Here is a 21,437-nt window from a genome sequence, read left to right on the forward strand (position 1 = left end):
TTTTCTTTCAACTTTATTTAATTGTCTAGCATCTAAGGGCATTATCCTAGTCATATTATCAACCCATGATAGTTGTTGTATCTTTAAATCACCCCTCATTCTAAAATTCTAACGGATATTTCAACATCTGTCCATGAAACCCCTCACATGTGAACGGTATTTTCCCGCAAATTGAATTTTGGAACATTCATGCGTAGGCCTTCCAGCATGTGTACATTTTAAACTAAACATTCTGATCTGGGTCATCTGCACTATTAATTGATACAGTGTGTACCTCCACTACACTACTTTGAAACGTATCAGTGGGGATTAGGAAGTGAGTATATGCAATGTCCACTAAAAAAATAAGTGGACATATGGCATATACCATCCACTACACCACTGAATGTAAGATCTCAGTGGTTCATTCTGTGTTTGAGCCAACATTTGTTAAAGAAAAAAAAAACGATCCAAAATGTTGACAATAAAAACTACAGATAAGAAATATTAAACTTTATTGAATTACTCATATTGCACTACTAATATCCTACTCAAATCAAAAACACAATTCATTCTTATCATAAAGACAACATGTGCCCAATGTGATACAAAATGCCAATATTAATCTCAGTAGAATCATTGGGAACACAGTGTTGACCGGTAAATTTGACCTAATTTGGAGAGATTGAGACACGAAAAGGAGGGAGTGGGCGCGGGAGTTGAAAATTCCCCTGATCAGTTTCGATTTATCGCCCTAATGGTTAAGGTTAGAAATTGTAGAGGGTAAGCTGATCCAAGATCTGTATTTGAGGGTTACATCAACCCAGTGCAGTGGTTGGCAATTGGGCTGAGTTATTGGGCTTGTTTGACTGGTAAGGCGAAAGCAACCGGCTGTACATATGAAAGTCGAGAAGTGAAGTCGGGAGGTGCATCTGCGAGAGCCGAAAGACAGACACTGATGTGGTTTTCCAACAGCAAGTCTCAGTGCAACATGGCAGTGTTGCCATTGTTTATTTTTTAAATGATTTATGTCGAAATAAACATGTCTCCAACTCCCATATCACACACCCACAAACTGAAATATATGTGTAAGCTACATTGTACACTCAATTGGTGAGAGAGAGACTCAAATATCACGTTCATTAATTTGTACATTTCCACTGGAGCCTATTAGTATTCAGACCCCTTGACTTTTCCATATTTCGTTACGTTACACTTACATATTTTAAAATGGATTTATAAAATCCTCAGCAATCTACACGCAAAACCTAATGACGAAGCGCAAACAGGCTTTTAGATTTTTGTGCGAATTAATACAAAATAAAAAACAGAAATATCTTATTTACATAAGTATTCAGAACCTTTGCAATGACTCGAAATTGAGCTCAGGTGCATCCTGTCTCCATTGATCATCCTTGAGATGTTTCTAAAACGGGATTGGAGTCCACCTGTGGTAGATTCAATTGATTGGACATGATTTGGAAAGGCACACACTTGTCTATATAAGGTCCCACATTTGACAGTGCATGTCAGAGCAAAAACCAGGCCAGGAGGTCGAAGGAATTGTCCTTTGAGCTCCGAGACAGGATTGTGTCAAGGCACAGATTTCTGCAACATTGAAGGTCCCCAAGAACACAGTGGCTCCATCATTCTTAAATGGAAGAAGTTTGGAACCACCAATACTCTTCCTAGAGCTGGCCGCCTGGCCTAACTGAGCAATCGGTGGACAAGGGCCTTGGTCAGGGAGGGGACCAAGAACCCGATGGTCACTCTGACAGAGCTCCAGAGTTCCTCTGTGGAGATGGGAGAACATTCCAGAAGGACAACCATCCCTGCAGCACTCCCCCAATCAGGCCTTTATGGTAGAGGGGCCAGATGGACGCCACTCCTTAAAATGCACATGACAGCCTGCTTGAAAGTTGCCAAAAGGCACTTAAAGACTCTCATACCTATGGCTGCAGAATGAAGTTGGTGAAGAGCAACTGCAGAAACTTGCAGTCGAATGCAGACCTTTGATCACGATTTTTTTAAAGTTCATGCAATCTACATTTTTATCCCCATAATGCAACAGACATTCGTAAATTGCATTTTTGTCCCCCCCAGTTTTATCATTGGAATGTACGACCATGCGGACGCCTCCGAGCTGTCTGGGAGGCTGAGGTTTTATCCAATTGGATTAAAAAAAAGATATATATATGTCCCCCCCCAATTCTAAAACCAAAGTTGTGGCCCTGCAGTGAAACAAAGAGGGACAGACAGGCAGGCAGGCAGGCAGGTGCAGAGAGAAGTGCACCAGTTCCTCCTGCAGCAAAGCACACCCACAACATGATGCTGCCACCCCTGTTTGGAAATTGCTCCCAAGGATGAACCAGACTTGTGGAGGTCTACAATTTTTTTTCTGAGTTGTTGGCTGATTTCTTTAGATGTTCCCATGATGTCAAGCAGAGGCACTGAGTTTGAAGGTAGGCCTTCAAATACATCCACAGGTACACCTCCAATTGGGTCAAATGATGTTAATTAGCCTATCAGAAGCTTCTAAAGCCACAACGTCATTTTCTGGAATTTTCCAAGAGTGTATGTAAATTTCTGACCCACTGGAATTGTGATACAGTGAATTTATAAGTGAAATAATCTGTCTGTAAACAATTGTTGGAAAAATTATCTGTGTCATGCACAAAGTAGATGTCCTAACCGACTTGCCAAAACTATAGTTTGTTAACAAGAAAATTGTGGAGTGGTTGAAAAACGAGTTTTAATGACTCCAACTTAAGCGCATGTAAACTTCAGACTTCAACTGTAACAAGGGAAGTTCAACATAAGCCCTCCAGCCCTCGTTTTTGATAGAGTTTGCGAGTGTACAATTATGTTTACTTCGGCCCCATAATTCAATTCGCGATGATTGTACATCCGCTAAAAATAGTCTGCCGAAATGTAAAACCTCAATGTCAATATGGATACGTCAACATACAAGTGTAAGTAAAAAAGGTTAGAAATTGTGCTACTCAGGCCTCGTGAGTGGCACTGCGGTCTAAGGCATTGTCGCAGCCGGCTCTGTAGCAGCCAGCCGCGCCCGGGAAACCCGGGGCGGTGCACAATTGGCCCAGCGTCGTCCGGGATAGGCCAGCAGGGATGTTCTTGTCCCATTGCACACTCGCGACTCCTGTGGCGGGCCGGGTGCAATGCACCCTGACACGGTCACCAGGTGTACGATGTTTCCTCCGACACAATGGTGAGGCTGGCTTCTGGGTTAAGCGGGCGTTGTGTCAAGAAGCAGTGCGGCTTGGTTGGGTTGTGTTGTGTTTCGGAGGACGTATGGCTCTTGACCTTCGCCTTTCCCGAGTCCGTACGTTAGTTGCAGCGATGGGACAAGGGAGAAAAAGGGTTGAAAAAAAATCAATTGTGCTACTAATGCACATGATGGCACAAACACGTCTCGTAAAAGTAATTATGTTTTTGTTTGGTTAGCTTTTGGAAATTGTAGAAATAAAACATTTTCTTTCTTCAGAAGTTCCAGCTCGGCAGTCTAACATTCGTTAGCTAATTAATTTGCTAGCTGTCATACAGTAGGCGTATATTAATAATTATGTAGATAATTTAAGTAGACATGCAATCATAATTGACTGTAGCGCATATAAAGCACCCACAAGCTACCGGTGGCTGAAACAATCATCGCGGGTTGAACGAGTGACGAATTTCCAGGCAAGGGTGGTCCATTTAAAAATCATTCCTTCCTCCCTCGCTCCTTGCCCTGCAAGCGTCTTCTCGTCAGACGTCATGATCCGTCATCAGAAGTGCCCACTTAATTTGAGGGCTGAGGATAGGGTGTGTCTTTTAAGTGTTTGGAATTCAGCCAAAGAGAGACAGAGTAATAGATGACTCAGGCAAAGCAGGTGCACCCAGATAGTCTCTAATAAAAGACAGTGAGTCAGTCACTCCATTCCCATGCTTACAATAAAAGGACAAATTGTATATTTTTCTTAAGTGATGAGCAAGTACATAAGATATTTGTTAGAAGTGGTAAAAACCTATAGGTTACGTAAGAAATTCTCATAATTCAGCATGGCTAGACAGTGGTGGACCCCTGAGGCTGAAACCAGTGGAATGACTCAGAGCTTTGTCACAGCCCAGTAGCACAGACTTCCTGTCCAGTGGACAGCGGAACAGGAAGGAACAAGTGGGGTGTGGGAGAAGAGGGGGGCTTAAACACTGCTCCATCACACGTGAAATGCTCCTTGGTTGTTGTCTCACACCACTGGCTAGCCCTCAAGCACAAACACAGATGTGCGCGCGTGCACACAAAGTCGCTCATGCCAAATCATTAATCTCATTTTCCCTGCACCACACCGTCCTAAAGCAGTAGTGTTTGTGTTGGAGTTGTTTTTGGAATTGGTCAGCAAAACCAGAGGCTACTCCCGCTGACATCCCACCCAAGACATTCCTGCTTTTGTCATCAAGATGGAGGAACATGTTGTTCCTTTCAACTAGAATTACATTTCCAATGAGGAGGTTATCAAATACAGTCCATTCGGAAAGTATTCTGACCTCTTCACTTTTTCCACATTGTTATGTTACATCCTTATTCTAAAATTAATAAAATGTTTTCCCTCATCAATCTACACACAATACTCCACAATGACAAAGCAAAAACAGTTCTTATTAAATGTTTGCAAAAAAAACTTTACTTAGCACTTTATTGAAGCAAATGTGTCAGCGATTACAGCCTCAAGTCTTCATGGGTAAGGCGCTACAAAATTGGCACACTTGTATTTGGGGAGACTCTCCCATTCTTCTCTGCAGATCCTCTCAAGCTCTGTCGGGGCGGCAGGGTAGCCTAGTGGTTAGAGCGTTGGACTAGTAACCGGAAGGTTGCAAGTTCAAACCCCCGAGCTGACAAGGTACAAATCTGTCTGGTGCCAGGTTTCCTTCAGATGTGATGCTTGGCATTCAGGCCAGAGAATGTTGTTTCTCATGGTCTGAGAGTCCTTTAGGTGCCTTTTGACAAAATCAAAGCGGGCTGTCATGTACCTTTTACCGAGGAGTGTTTCCGTCTGGCAACTCTCTCATAAAGGCCTGATTGGTGGAGTGCTACAAAGATAGTTGTCCTTCTGGAAGGTTTTCCCATCTCAACAGAGGAGACACCATTAAAAGGAGTGGTTCTGCAGGTGGTGACCACAGACCACTTCTCAGTTCCTATGCTTCCTGGCTGATATTTTGGTCTCTTTTGAATGCTGGCGGGGCTTTCACTCTAGTGGTAGCATGAGACGGAGTCTACAACCCACACAAGTGGCTCAGGTAGTGCAGCTCATCCAGGATGGCACATCAATGCGAGTTGTGGCAAGAAGGTTTGCTGTGTCTGTCAGCGTAGTGTCCAGAGCATGGAGGCGCTACCAGGAGACAGGCCAGTACATCAGGAGATGTGGAGGAGGCCGTAGGAGGGCAACAACCCAGCAGCAGGACCGCTACCTCCGCCTTTGTGCGAGGAGCACTGCCAGAGCCCTGCAAAATGACCTCCAGCAGGCCACAAATGTGCATGTGTCTGCTCAAACGGTCAGAAACAGACTCTATGAGGGTGGTATGAGGGCCCGACGTCCACAGGTGGGGGTTGTGCTTACAGCCCAAAACCGTGCAGGACGTTTGGCATTTGCCAGAGAACACCAAGATTGGCAAATTCGCCATTGGCGCCGTGCTCTTCACAGATGAAAGCAGGTTCACACTGAGCACATGTGACAGATATGACAGAGTCTGGAGATGCCGTGGAGAACGTTCTGCTGCCTGCAACATCCTCCAGCATGACCGGTTTGGCGGTGGGTCAGTCATGGTGTGGGGTGGCATTTCTTTGGGGGGCCGCACAGCCCTCCATGTGCTCGCCAGAAGTAGCCTGAGTGCCATTAGGTACTGAGATGAGATCCTCAGACCCCTTGTTCCTCCTAATGCAAGACAATGCTAGACCTCAAGTGGCTGGAGTGTGTCAGCAGTTCCTGCAAGAGGAAGGCATTGATGCTATGGACTGGCCCGCCCGTTCCCCAGACCTGAATCCAATTGAGCACATCTGGGACATCATGTCTCGCTCCATCCACCAACACCACGTTGCACCACAGACTGTCCAGGAGTTGGCAGATGCTTTAGTCCAGGTCTGGGAGGAGATCCCTCAGGAGACCATCCGCCACCTCATCAGGAGCATGCCCAGGTGTTGTAGGGAGGTCATACAGGCACGTGGAGGCCACACACACTACTGAGCCTAATTTTGACTTGTTTTAAGGACATTATATAAAAGTTGGATCAGCCTGTAGTGTGGTTTTCCACTTTAATTTTGAGTGTGACTCCAAATCCAGACCTCCATGGGTTGATAAATTTGATTTTCATTGATAATTTTTGTGTGATTTTGTTGTCAGCACATTCAACTATGTAAAGAAAAAAGTATTAAATAAGAATTTGTCATTCATTCAGATCTAGGATGTGTTATTTTAGTGTTCCCTTTATTTTTTTGAGCAGTGCATTTTATATTCTTCTAAGTAGCCACCCTTTGCACACTCTTGGCATTTTTTGGGGTTTACATGAATCCATATGTGTTATTTCATAGTGTTAATGTCTTCACTATTATTCTACAATGTAGAAAATAGTAAAAAAAAAATAAAAGTATAACCCTTGAATGAGTAGGTATCCAAACTTTTGACTGGTACTGTATATATTTTTTAAAGCCATTTTAGAATAAGGCTGTAACGTAACAAAATATGGAAAAAGTGAAGGGGTCTGAATACTTTCCGAATGCACTGTATATTAACATAGTGAAGAGATTGAGAGTTCTATCCCATTTTACACCCCACCAATCATCCAGAATAGATGAACAGATTCTAAACACCATTTTGCCTACTGTATAGTGCACCAATATAACGTCAGGCCGCCCACAACACAAATACAACAAACCCCTCAATTACTCAAACAGGGAACAGAATGGATAACACATCCAAGAAACCACAAGGTGTGTAAAAAATCCAAAACATGTTCCAGACTTGACATCAAATCAAATCAACAACATGCCATGCAGACACACAGACCAGGCCAAAAAGAAGGCATGAAAGCACTCGGCTGAGATGAAGGAAATGAAGATGAGATGAAGGAGAGGGCCTGCAGGTTGGAATGTCAAAAGACAGATGAAGAGACATTTCTTATTTATCACAGGTATCATGGCTCACTGAAAACACTGTCAGTCTCTCTGCTTGTATGTCTGTCTTAACTTTTCAGCTAAAAGGGGGGATTGTATTGATTGACCAAATAATAACCCAGGAATTACCTTACAACCCATAATTTAGAGAAACAGTTAATGTCCTAAGAAAAGCTGCCCCTAACGTGTGGGTGTATGCCATGCCAGAGGTTCTCTATCTACCCAGTCTAGTCAACCGAAGGTCTTTGTAATTAATGGAGGATGTTGGTTTTAGTATCAGCTGTGCCTGCTGGCCCACATATTTACACCACACACACACAGGATCCTGAGGAGAGCATGGTTTTGACATTAATTGCATCTTGCAGGAAATTCAGTGTTGCTATTCCAGGCACTGCTGTGGATTTGCTCTGCAAACGACATAACAGCTTTGGAAAAATAAACAACAAACTAGTTGTTTATGATGAAATGAGTGTTTCGCTAATTCTTGAGTGTGTGAGCATATTCTATCATTCTCAAAGTTTATCTTTGTACTAAGTAGCACAAACAGCATGATTCAGACCTCTCAGGGCTGGACACCCTATGTCCCTCTGGTGTCCAGGGAAACTAGAGTAGTGTAAAAAAAAATGGCCCGTCCCTCTCTGAGGTTTAAAGGAAGTGCACCCAGGTCTGGCCGTGAATGAGGCTGCCCACTCATCTGAGACACTGGCCTCTCCATGCTGCGTGTATGAGTGTGTCTTCATATTCGGTTTAGTCACACATCCATGACGGTGGGTATATGGTTAGACGTTCAGAAAGCAGTGGCAGGTCCTTTGTTCACAATGTGGTCTGTAGTTTGATGGTATCTATATTTTAAGAAAGGAAAGAATACATGCATACACTGTAGTCAGGTTCATTGCTAAACTACCAATGAAAAAAATAAGAAAACTGCACATGAACATTTCTCCTCAAATCTTTTGCAAGAGTGCTTTTAGAAAGAACACAGTAATGCCAGCTTCAGAGGTTGACCCATAGAGATCCTAATATTCTAATTCTATGGGCTGACCCTACAACTGTGAGAGGTCACAGAGGTTGGCAGTCACTTAGGTTAAAGGTCACAGTGGGAGGGGCATCTTTAGACCCCAGCTGATGTTTTGGGGAGCTACTGATGATGGCACAGTGAATGCATGACTGGGGGAGGGCAATGTATGTGTGTAGCCCATTCACCCTCCTCAGCATAGCGTCTCTGTGAGACAGGCATCGACAGTGGGAGTCAGCTGTGGGCTTTTGTTCCCGGTCGTCCAGTCTGGCTAATCCTATCAGGAATCCGGGATTGTTAGGGAGAGGAAGAAAACAAGTGAAAAGGCTTTAGATAGAAAGAGGGTTACTGTGCAAGAAGTCATTGAGACATGCTGTATGTATGTGCCTGAATGCTTCACAGCCACTGTAACATAGTTTATTGACCACATTTCTTTATTAGAGTAACCTGTAGAAGAGATCACAACTAATTTCCTACACTCTGAAAGTGGATTTGTTTGGAAGGATGTTGCAGTTGTTAATCATTAAGTAAAATTAAGAAAGTTGGATAATGTTTTCCCTAGATCTTTCAAATCTCTAAATCTTTCTAACTAATTAACAAATATCCAGTACTGTACAAATAAATAGATATACTTGTATTGACAGTGACACACACTCTCACACAGTGCTCTTGGGTAAAGTAGTCACTGGGCTCCTTCTGTGAACAAAGTAGCTTAACCCCAAGGAGTAAAGGCAACATGTGTGACTGTGAGGCCCTCAAATACCCTCTGTCCCACACGCTACCCCTCTCCTGCCACATGTGAGTGTGTTCGTGTAGTTGTGACATGACCAGGGGGTAATGTTGCATTCCTCCGGGGCAGAGCAGCAGAAAGGCCAGTGGCCCCCCACCACTGGGGGTTGGAAAGGTGAAAGAGGGGACCGAAGAATAGGATGGGGTTTGAGGGGTGAAGTGGTTTGGCTGAGAGAAATGCCAGCAGGGGGGGACAGACCTCATAATAGACTGGAATTCACAATTTCTCCACGTTTCACTGGCATCTGAAAGATGTGACCTCTGTATGGTTGGGGAAAAGGTACTAAGGGCGTGGCTATGTGAGGGTGATATTGGGGGATGGGGCACAACCATGCTGCCTTTTGGTGAAAAGGCAGACAGGACATCATCAGATGCCAGAACATTCCTTGATAAGAAGTTCACAATGTAAAGGAACAGTGGAATAGTGTAGCCAGACTAGGGATGTTATGGCTGCAAAGTTCAAAATCCCTGTGGCCAAATTCTAATTCTTTACAATCTAGAGACATTCTCCTAAACTCTAAGTAAAGTAAACAATAATTTGGCTCAATCAGCTCACTTTAGGTAATAACATCACTCAAAAATAAACGGGACCCACCCAGTAACTAGTGGGGTGTGTTTAGAGGATATGAAATAGTAAACGTTAGAACTATACATCATAAGGTGTCTCTCACCAGACCAGTGAACAGTATGAGCTTTACCTTCATAGCAAATTCATCTGACCATTTTCCAGTTAGTTGAGAACATACAATAATACTGTACATCCAAACATTCAATCAGCAGGAAGTCAGATTGTTACACATCCACATTTGTGTTCAAGGCAATAAAAATAATATACACAGACACACCACGTCTGCTATGAGGATCCCGTTCCCCTCCCCTAGCTTAGTAAGCTCCTTCTGGCACGTTTCGCTTTCACCATGGCGAGCAGATCAGCCTTTCCTGTGAAACCCCCAGAACCCTCTTCTCTGTGGGTCATGACCTCATACTGATTTGAGACATGGGGCACAATTAGCCCACAGAGGGGGACTTGGATCCCACCCATCCATGAAACTGTATTTATACTGTGCTATATGGGCCACGGACTGTGTGTTAACCTATGCTCCAGATCAGTATACTGAGGGAGATGGTTAAGCACTTTCTACAGTCCATATCACATTCTGCACCAAAGTTCAATGTTATTACATATACTTGAAACATTTAGTAGTAATAGGGGTATCATTCCTTCTCTTAAGAGATGGTAACTTCAATAATTATACATCAATAAAATATCATTTAATAAAAGTGTTACATGAATGTATAAAAATGTATTTACATGAGATTAAAAACACAAACCCTCACAATACACTTATAAAAACAGTACAATATACATATAGGCATCACAAAGTATCCTGAAATGAAAATACAAAACATTGAAAAATACTCTTCATTGGCCAAAACAGGTGAAGCACAAAATAGAGATTTCTCCATCACATTGGGCATGAACCTAGTTGTAATGTCATACAGTCTCTTCCAGCATCTACAGATTTCACATATCAATTTCAGGAACTTTATCCATACATCAGTGTGTCTTAGTTAGCTCACTCCTTAGGACAGCAGGGTGATGAGGGCATCCAGAAACTTAGTCCTGTCCTCCATCTTTAGCTCAATGACTGCAAAGGCAAAACATAGGTAAGTATGAGCATGTGTATTGCTCAATTTGAGCTGTTATGGCTACCAGGTGCAAGGGAAATGTTTTTTTAAACACCTGATGATGTAATGATTAAAGCTGTAACAATGGACTTGAGAAAGCACCTGTATGAGAGCCAAATAAAGTACTGAAATACATGTACGACACCAGTGTAAGGCCCATCTGTAGTGTGTCATGTCTGCCCTCTTGTGGAAAATATATACCATTACAATAACATTTTACTTACTAGAGGTGTCGAAGTGGTCGTGGAGAGTTCTGGAGCTGGTGCTCTCTGCTGCTTTCTCAAACGCACGGCCAAAGAAACTATTGGAGAGGGAGAGAGAAAGAAATTAGGGAGAGAGCGAGAACAAAAGGAAGATTAAAATTAGCATTTGTTTTAGTTTTGCCCAAAACATAAAGGACATTCAAGTGCTTGCACAGAGACAGGCACACAACTTATGAACTCACTTCTTCTTGTCGGATGTCTCAGACTCAGGTGGGATGCCTAGAACGATGACAGTTCTCTTCTCCACATCCATGGGAGCAGCTATGATCAAGGGCAGCAGCTTACATCGCTTATTCCTCGTCTATGTACAGGCATAGGCAGACAAGCATGAGCGATGCAAAATACCATAAACAAACATCTATAACACTGTCATTTTTGTTTGAAACTAATTGAAGACCAGGGCCAAGAGCTAGACAGGGCCTTGGATAATGGGTAAGTGAAATACTGAGTTACTCACAGAGCGGACAAAGGCTTTGAGCAGGTACTTGCAGAGCAGGGTCAAGGCCATGGGCTTGGAGAACAGCTTCACATCAGGAGTTCCCTGCACAGAGATGGATGGTCATAGGGAGGACATACCACACACTAGTGTTGTCACGATACCAACATTTTACAAACGATACCAGGCCAATTCAGAATGACCTAGCGTTCGGTTCACCCCGTCCCATGACACTTGTTCCCGTTTTCTAAACGTTCTGCACATGTGCTACACAAACACACAACAAAAAACCTCACTTCACTGATGTTCAAATTTCTACTCAAAATGTAACTTCTGTATACTGCATAGAATGGCTGGTTTGCTCATATTTGCAAAGGCCTACCTGTGATTTGGCTGGAGGAACATAATCATCTGCATGTCATTATGGCAGTAAGGGGAAAACCCTGCATGAAACCTTCACGCTTCAATTCACACACATACTAACTCTCTCCCCTCAAACACGCACACACCACTCGCTCTCCTACAAACACATTGCTCCCAACATTAAAACCGTTTTGCACCAAACAGAATGTAAGGGCTAGAAAGAGAGTTTCGGCTTACATTAGACGTTGCTTCAATTCATCAAATGCAAGAAAGAAAAAAACAGATCAGGGACAGCATTCCCCCTCATCACCACTACATCACGTTTAAACTGATGGAAGAACAGATGTCCAGGAAGAGTGAACAGGGAGAAACAGGCGAGTGAGGACTGATAGGGGATGCGGCAGGCTGATTTCTGCTGCCACATGATATGCTCATGAAAGTCAAGTGGACATTATTGGACCAGCGCATACAAGACATTAGTTGCTATACTTTTTTTTGTTATACAGAATTTCTAAAAAATGTCAGACTTTATAGACATTTTATAACATGTGCCACTGGCTTCTTAAACAGTAGGGCCAAAACATTTGGTAGTATCATATGAAGTGGTACTATGGTATTCGAAAATGTTGGCATCGTAAGTATCATGACATTTTGCTACCGTGATATTACAGTGGTAACAGTATACTGTATAACACACACCTCCAAGAGGTAGCAGTAGAGGAAGGGTCCCTGTGACAGTATGAGGTTGGTGCAGATGCAACTGGCTACAGTCTGTTGGATGGCCATCAACTTCTTCTTAGCCAAATCAATGCCACCATGGAGACGCTCCAGGTTACTCCTTCAGAGGAAAGAAAACAGGATGGGGTCATTCCAACACCTGGGGTGTATTCATTAGTGCACACCGTAACACTTCTTGCAAAAAGAATGTGTTACTATTGGACAGAATTCAAATAGGTCCCTCTTAGGGTTGGGCGAACTTTTGTCATATTGTGATTATGTACTCATAATGGATGGGAGACCAGATGCTGCTGGAAGTGGTGTTGGGGGGAGGGACGACGACCAGGGGGCACTCCGGTCTAAGGAGATTCCAATGCCCCAGGGCAGTGAAGGGGACATTGCCCTGCGAGGGTGCAATCTTTCAGATAGGACGTTAAAGAGGTGTTCTGACTCTGTAGTGATTTAAAAAAATCCCATGTCACTTATCATTAGTGTAGGGGTGTTAAACCCTGTGTCATGGCTAAATTCCTAACCTGGCCCCATTCCATTATGGCCACCTAATCATCCCCCTCATTCCTAATTGGCCTCCTCACTTGATAGGTGATTTGTGGTGAGAGTTCTGGCAGAAAATGGTTGCTGTGCATCACCCAGGTGGGTGCCACACATTAGTGGTGGATGAGGTGAGATTCCCCCTACTATGTATAAACTGATTTGAGTACTTCTGGTTGGTAGAAAGGTGCTTTATAAATCCAATCAATTATGAAAAACGAGGTGAGTCCGTGGTGAATTTGCTATCACAAAAGTGGTCCCCGGCCCCAAAAAGTTTGAGGACCCCTGGCCTAGCCCAAAGGTCATATTGAATAGAGAGAAGGGAATAAAGCGCAAGTTTTTTTTTTTTTTTAACAGCTAGACAATATAGTTAAGGAGTGTCTGTTATAAAACGTAATAAGTTTAAGCTTTAACGTCTGTGTATCCGACAGAGCTAGAAACATTTTCTGAATGGACATTTTGCACTGCTTTGGTGGAATTCTGTCTAGCCTAAATTCCTCTCTTGCGTTCTGCTGCCCTATACAACATAGGCTATTTATTGAAATAGGCTATAGCAAACAGGAATAAGCAGATTACTCTGAATGTCACTCGTGTGCTGCCCTGTCCGACCCTCGTTCTTCAGGCCTATGGCGCAGCGCCAGTCAAGTTCAAATAGGCTAAACCATCATGTCACATCACAAGGTTGTCAATCGTCATCGATAAACGTTCCTATCGTAATATCGCCCAACCCTCGTCCCTCTCCCGTTTGATCCCAAGTGAATACACACATGGGGCGAGCACCGTGAGAGCCCAAGACCCTGTGCTCTGTTAATCTTTATACATTTCATCATGAGCTCAACAAGGAATAAGAGAACAATCCAGCTTTCTGGGATTGTCCAGTACTCCTCCTACACCAGGACAGGCAGTCAAAGGCTTTTCTTATGGAGAGTTTGTGTGCGCATGTACGTGTGTGTACCTGGAGAGGCAGTCGAGGGCCTTGATAAAGTTGTCGCCGGGGCTGTCGTCCTTCTCAGTGCTCTCCAGCAGGGCGGCAGTAGCGTGCACGACATCACTGGCCAGGAAATGGTTCTTGAAGCCGAAGTGAACACCGAAAGTCTGGATACGGATGTCCTTCATACTGAAGGGACAGAGAAAACAGCATTAAAATGAGGGCTATAGACCCTTTTCTGTGTTTACAAACATTGCCACACAAGGGCGATGCGCGCAGGTTAGTGGCAGAACAAGTGGGAGTTCTTATAATTTACAACGCCAGCAAAACAAAAAGCCTCTATTTACATGTTGCTTATGAGTGCATTTCACACTACAACTGCTGTACCCAAAACAGTTGTTTTCCAAAGCTTGCAAACAAATGGAATCTTAGCGACTGTTAAAGTGAGAATCAAAACATTGTATGCGTATGAGAACACAAAAGGTATTTTGTTTAGGAGTAATAAAAAAGTGAATCTAGGCTATGTCGAACGGGCGCAGATGGCAATGGCTTTCATACTGCTGCCAAGAGTTGTGCACATCTGTGCGTGACGTCATTGTGTTGTGTAGTTGAAAATAGTCTATTGGACATATTAGGAGAAGGGCATATTTTATTCATCATATATACAGAGTGATTGATAATGGGGATTACAGATATCTTGATGCACTAGAATAGACAAACACTCTTACCCGTATTTGTTGGAGGATTCTTCTATAACTTCTCGCAGGTTTTCTTTGACTGACATGTCCATGGAGTTGAACTTCTGCTTCACCTGTTTCAGGGGCAGGCTGGGACAACAAACAGAAACCATCTTTGATGATGCCTTCAAACAATCCATTGTTATCAATAAATCAAAACAACAAACTGCTGCCCATTACTTTTGATGAAGTGACATTTGTCCTTCAGAGGCTACAGACTAATTGTAGCTTACATTAACTAATTGATTAGTAATTGATATTCAAGAAAGCGAGTCATGCATGTTCCTAAAGTGATCATTTCATGGAGATCCTATTCTATTTGACAGTCATAACTTGGGGATAGCATACCCCATGTCAGCGAGGAACTCCTGGAGTTTCTTCTGGCCATGCATTGACCAGAGCTTAAAGTTGCAGGAGGTGTAAGAGGAGTTACAGATACTCTCAAACAGAGACCAGTGCTGGTAGAGGGCCAGACGCAGACTGAGACAGGGCGTCAAGGGGTTGACACACAGAGAAAGGCATGACAGGGAGGAACGGGAGGGTGACAGTCAGGACAGCATACACACAGCCACAAGAATGTGGCAACGCTTACTAAGAACACGTCGGACCCAAATTAAAAAAACTAGGGCCGGGACAATACCAGTATTGCGATACTTGTTAATATCGAGGCAAAACCAGGGCAAAAATGAGAACTTCCCTTTTAATTTCTTTAAAATCCTGCAGTACATAAACTAGTGTGCTATACCTTGGAAAATAAACTAAATGTGACTCTGGATGACAACGTAATTATGTTTATTTCCAACATTAGGGCTGTTTTCCTGAAGTTAAATCCGTCTCGTGTCTTCATTCCTTGCCTTGCCTGTGTGGCTCAGTCGGTAGAGCATGGCGCTTGCAACGCCAAGCGTCGTGGGTTCGATTCCCGCTGGGACCACCCATATGTAAAAGTAGTGGCCCCAGCCGACTTGTAAGTCGCTTTGGACAAAAGCGTCTGCTAAATGGGATATATTTTTATTTATATATACTGGTATCGTCACAGCCCTAGAAAACACCACAGCAACAAAATAGCTGAACCAAAGGTCTCAAAAAGTTGTCAAGCACAAGTCTGAGCTCCCCTGGTCCTTTGGCCAGTGAAGTTAAAGGATACTCGTACTCGAAGGAGATCCTCATGCAGTCGATAGAGAGAGAATTCTCCTCATCCTCGTTCCGGTGGTTGTGACGTGAGACGTGGCGCTGCAGAGTAGCGATGTCTGTTACATACTTCATACTGGGAGGCACAGGAACAATACAAGAAAGTTAGTGCTCGTGTAGGACATGAGCTTTGTATTTTTCAAAAACTTTATAGGCATCCTAGATGTTGCATCAGATTTGAAGTGTTATAGAAGAGAGTTGGAGTGAAATATTCTTACTGAGTGATTTTATCATGAACCCACTGGTCAGTCAGCCCAATGATGGCCCACCTGTCCAACATCAAATGTTTAACAGATTGTTATCATAGTCTGCATATGCAATAAATTACATTTATATAACTTTACAAAAAACACAAGATCACTTACCACAGCATATCTTTAGTGTCCTTAGTCAGGACCCATGCCAGCTCAAATATCACCATTGCAGCCTGCACACATACATATGTTCAAAAGTTTTGGGTCACTTAGAAATCTCCTTGTTTTTGAAAGAATAGCAAATTTTTTGTCCATTTAAAATAACATAAAATTGATCATAAATACAGTGTAGACATTGTTAATGTTGTAAATGACTATTGTAGCTGGAAAAGGTTGATTTATAATGTAATATCTACATAGGCTTACAGAGGACCATTATCAGCAACCATCACTCATGTGTTCCAATGGCACGTTGTTTTAGCTAATCCAAGTTTACCATTTTAAAAGTCTAATTGTTCATTAGAAAACCCTTTCGCAATTATGTTAGCACAGCTGAAAACTGTGGTTCTGATTAAAGAAGCAATAAAACTGGCTTTCTTTACACTAGTTGGGTATCTGGAGCATCAGCATTTTTGGGTTTGATTACAGGCTCAAAATGGCCAGAAACAAAGATCTTTCTTCTGAAAATCATCAATCTATTCTTGTTCTGAGAAATGAAGGCTATTCCATGCGAAAAATTGCCAAGAAACTAAAAGATCTCGTACAATGCTGTGTACTCCTCCCTTCACAGAACTGCGTAAACTGGCTCTAACCAGAATAGAAAGAGGAGTGGGAAGCCCAGGGGCACAACTGAAAAAGAGGACAAGTACATTAGAGTGTCTAGTTTGAGAAACAGACGCCTTGCAAGTCCTCAACTGGCAGTTTCATGAAATAGTACCCGCAAAACACCAGTCTCAACTGCAACAATGAAGAGGCGACTCCGGGATGCTGGCCTTCTAGGCAGAGTTGCAGGGAAAAAGCTATATCTCAAACTGGCCAATAAAAAGAAAAGATTAAGATGGGCAAAATAATAAAAACACTGGACAGAGGATGATTGGAAAAAAGTGTTATGGACAGACGAATCTAAGTTTGAGGTGTTCGGATCACAAAGACGAACATTTGTGATAAGCAGAAAAAAATGAAAAGATGCTGGAGGAGTGCTTGACGCCATCTGTCAAGCATGGTGGAGGCAATGTGATGGTCTGGGGGTGCTTTGGTGGTGGTAAAGCGGGAGATTTGTACAGGGTAAAAGGGATCTTAAAGGAAGGCTATCACTCCATTTTGCAACACCATGCCATACCCTGTGGACGGCACTTAATTGGAGCCAATTTCCTCATACAACAGGACAATGACCCAAAGCACAGCTCCAAACTAAGCAAAAACTATTTAGAGAAGAAGCAGTCAGCTGGTATTCTGTCTATAATGGAATGGCCAGCACAGTCACCAGATCTCAAACCTATTGATCTGTCGTGGGAGCAGCTTGACCATAGGGTACGTAAGAAGTGCCCATCAAGCCAATCCAACTTGTGGGAGGTGTTTCAGGAAGCATGGGGTGAAATCTCTTTAGATTACCTCAACAAATTGACAACTAGAATGCCAAAAGGTCTGCAATGCCGTAATTGCTGCAAATGGAAGATTCTTTGACAAAAGCAAAGTTTGAAGGACACAATTATTATTTCAATTAAAAATCATTATTTATAATTGTCAACGTCTTGACTATATTTCCTATTAATTTTGCAACTCCTTTCATGTATGTTTTCATAGAAAACATGGACATTTCTAAGTGACCCCCATATATATATATTTTTATAAATAAAAATGAAAAAAGTTTGGGTTCACTTTAGAAATGTCCATGTTATTTATTTAACACACACACACACACACACACACACACACACACACACACATAACCGTTCAAAAATTTGGACATGCCTACTGATTCAACGGTTTCTACAATAATGTATGTATCGCACACACACCAAGTTTCAACATAACCAATATATAATGCATACTCACCGAAGTCCCATGGTATTCATATTGCTCATAGTCAAACAGGATCTCACGTCTGAAATGAAACGTTTCAAAAGTCAGTTATAAGACTGTTTAAACCTTTAAAGAGGCAGTGTGGTTAAAAACATGATTTACCTGTTGTAATTATTATTATATTTTTTTAAGGCCACACAATGAGATCAAAATATCATAATTTTCACAATTTCGGTGTTTGCCCTTTTTGTGTAAGAACCATTTTTTTATATATATATTTTTTTAAATGCCTGGAAATTCAGCCTGTTCAGATGGGATGGAACTTCTGGCCCACATCATGACAATGTGATCCGATTATAAAGAGTCAGTGACTGTTCATCTGGGTACGGGGGTGGGCTCTAGATCAACCTATCAGCCAATTAGGGCTGTGTATGTAAACATCTTCAAATTTGTCTGTTAACGCCCACTCGATCAGACAGAGCATTTCAATGGCCAAAGTTGGTTCAGGGAAATAAATTATACAAAATATATTTCAGTAATTTTCAATAAATAAACAGTGATTTATTAACCAAACAGTGATGATTTAAATATTAAATTATAAAAGACTGCATGGGGGCTTTAAACTTCACCTCCTTGCCTCCCATTCTCTCGTTGCTCTCTGTCGCTCAATCCTCCTCTCCACTTCCCCCTAAAACATGGGAACATGTTGGTATAAATAACAATACATCACTGCAAACTTGATTGGCTTCGTCTACTTTGTGGAAATCAACATTGTCATATGCAAATAAAATTACACCTGGCAAAATAAACATTAATGAGAAGCAGAAATATTGTATCCACCTTGGATCAATAGGTTAAGGAGAGGTGGGATGGGATCAATATCATTTTTCTTTTTTATTATCAACTTTTATGACATCAATACAGCATAGTAGTTAGTGCTGGTCGATGTGGACAAAAGGCAATTTATCACGATATGGATTTAATTGATGCGATAACAATAAATAGAATGTATGTACCATTTTTTAATCCTTTAAACTACTACTAGTTTGATGGTTGTAGTCATCAATTGTCCTATTAACAATCACCCTTATTAACAAACTTATTTCATATCAAACTTTACATATCTTTAGCATTGGCTACTTATCATACTGAACAATATATTCAAAATGCCTGCAATAAGTGATCGGTGTGGTCAGTGTCGATAATTTTTGATTTATCGTCTCAGCTACAGCATAGTATACCTCATCGTATCGCCTCCGTTTCCCAGAAGGCTCAGAGCCTCCATCACTCTCATTCCCAGAGTCATCGCCACCTTCCTCCTCTTCATCGCGGAAGATGTCATCATAGGAGGGCACTCCAAGGTCATCATCCTGCTTTATCATTAGCTTCACCTGGGGGGGGGGGGGTTGGATTGTGGGAGATTGAGTTCAGAACACTGATTGACACTGGCTCTTCATCTGGACAGCAACTTCTGTGCTCATGATCATCTCAAAGGCAGTATCCTAAAGGACTTTCCTCCTCTGAAGTCACCCAACTGCTGCCAAAGTGAAGCAACCTATTGTGAAGGACTAGGCCAAACTTAAAACCTCTTTATTAATAATTGAAATTAAGAGGTTTAATTGTATTACATAGTGAATGCGTTCGAGATAACTCGCGATCAAATGACTACCTATGTAGCAGCACGTGTTCCACGTCGGAATGTATATTCATAGTTGGTAGACAAGTCCTTCTTAAAATGTCATCCCTTACATGAACGAGCAGTGCATAAGAAACTATTAAATGATATTGTTAGATGCTACCACCCCCCGCCAAATCAAAACCAAAGATGGATTCCATGTTGTGTTCTCGCTTTGCACGCACACCTGTGTTTCACACCTGTATGTCCTAGCTAATCAGCCTCGTAACACGGGCACCATGCTGACACAGACAGGAAGTACAATGGAGCGTGTGCGAGCAAACACTGACATCCATATTTGGTATTGATTTGGAGGGGGTAGTAGCATCTAATAATTGAATTTGTTCCTGGGCATAGCGTGGCGATGAATTCTGAATCAGAACCACCCACGGATATACCTCCCGATGTGGGAAAAGCATCAAACAATCACAGACAAAGATTAGTAAATAAGTCACACAGTGAGCTAGTTTTATTAGGCTAGACCGAGAATACAATACTGGTCTAGAAGCTGGGCTTGTGATGGACCAGTGCACTCAATTACAATTACTGATTGATTATGTCCTAAATGGGACCCTATTCCCCATATAGCGTGCTACTTTTGCACTATGTAGGGAAAAGGCTGTCATTTAGGATAGACATTGACTGCTCACCTGGGTGTCATTGTAGACATTAACTACATCCACAGGTCTGTGTGTGTCACAGATGAAGAAGATGGAATCTTCCTCTGGCTGAAGGGTCTCCAGGAGATCAACATTTGCCCCACAGTTGATCAGGACAAAACAGTGGAACTGAAATGAGAGCAAATAAGACACCTTCATGGATGTTTGTCGTTTTGATAATCATGTTAGACACAATAAGGTGAATTCCAGGGTATTCAGGTGTGGACAGGTGTCTCACATTACCTGCTCCTTGTGCTCTAAGAAGGCAGTACCAAGGTCTTGCCAACCTGTCACTGGCACCAAGGTGTACTGGACCTGGTCACAGTGAAACAGTGCCTGGGTAGATGGGTGTGAAAGAGGCAGTAAGAAAACATGTGAATTCGACAAACATGTAGCAGATCAGTTAACATATTTGACAGCAAAAGATGGGGCCTTGACTTACCTGTAATATCTTACAGGCGCAGAGTGCATCGATATCAGATGACACCAGGAGGGCAACTCTCTGAAAGTAATGGAGGAACAGGTCAATAGTCAAGTCACAGAAGTTTGTAAAAAGTAACGTTAGCGTTAACATCCTATTTTATTTAGCAAAAATAGCAGGCGAATAATTAACGCTAGTTGACTGAAAAATGTCGGTGGTATTCCTATTTTCACCCCTCTCTGCGGTTAGATAACGCGCTAGTTAACAGGAAACTAAATCCAGTGTCAGAGGTTCTTACCTGGTTGACAACAACGTCGTAGAATTCCTTTCTTATGTCCGTAATAAACATTTTACAATATATTCCTAAGGTTGTATAAAAACAGAAAAATATAAAATAACTTTACGGGTACTTTATTATTGTTCAATGCAGCCAGGAGCTTTTCTGTCGTATGGTCAAATTGTCCTTGTTGGAAATATGGCGCCAATTCGCACTTCAGCTGCCGAATGTTAAACAACCAATAAAACTTCACTTTGTAGGCTTATGTAAAACTGACCAATAGAAATTGCATGCAAGTAGGCGGCAGCGCGTTTAGACAATCACAAAGAATGGAATGTTGGTGTTAGGATTCTGATTGGTGTTCAGGCATTGTT

The 21,437-nt window shown here is 42.3% G+C and overlaps 1 protein-coding gene across 1 annotated transcript; it reads right to left on the reverse strand.

Annotated features, from left to right (window-relative positions):
• Nucleotides 1–10,152: 10,152 nt before the first annotated feature.
• Nucleotides 10,153–21,280, reverse strand: cdc45 (CDC45 cell division cycle 45 homolog (S. cerevisiae)). Its single transcript, XM_064937006.1, has 18 exons — nt 21,085–21,280; nt 20,808–20,867; nt 20,609–20,701; nt 20,357–20,494; nt 19,273–19,422; nt 18,661–18,719; nt 18,065–18,113; nt 16,181–16,242; nt 16,034–16,084; nt 15,772–15,891; nt 14,976–15,107; nt 14,619–14,717; nt 13,918–14,079; nt 12,396–12,534; nt 11,355–11,438; nt 11,080–11,198; nt 10,859–10,935; nt 10,153–10,594 (listed from the first exon to the last, which is right to left on the reverse strand). Exons 1-18 carry the CDS (start codon nt 21,133–21,135, stop codon nt 10,530–10,532), a joined length of 1,710 nt encoding a protein of 569 aa, XP_064793078.1. The 5' UTR covers nt 21,136–21,280; the 3' UTR covers nt 10,153–10,529.
• Nucleotides 21,281–21,437: the final 157 nt, after the last annotated feature.

This window comes from Oncorhynchus masou, chromosome 25 (assembly GCF_036934945.1).
Source record: "Oncorhynchus masou masou isolate Uvic2021 chromosome 25, UVic_Omas_1.1, whole genome shotgun sequence".
Lineage (NCBI taxonomy): Eukaryota > Metazoa > Chordata > Actinopteri > Salmoniformes > Salmonidae > Oncorhynchus > Oncorhynchus masou.

What these genes read in the sequence shown, in the direction of transcription:
- cdc45 (XM_064937006.1), bottom strand. Translation starts at nt 21,135, where the DNA reads ATGTTTATTACGGACATAAGAAAGGAATTCTACGACGTTGTTGTCAAC. An exon ending in GAGTTCCTCGCTGACATGGG is followed by an intron (nt 14,718 to 14,975) that starts GTATGCTATCCC and finishes TTGTTGTCCCAG; the next exon opens with CCTGCCCCTGAAACAGGTGA. An exon ending in GAATCCTCCAACAAATACGG is followed by an intron (nt 14,080 to 14,618) that starts GTAAGAGTGTTT and finishes CTGTCCCTTCAG; the next exon opens with TATGAAGGACATCCGTATCC.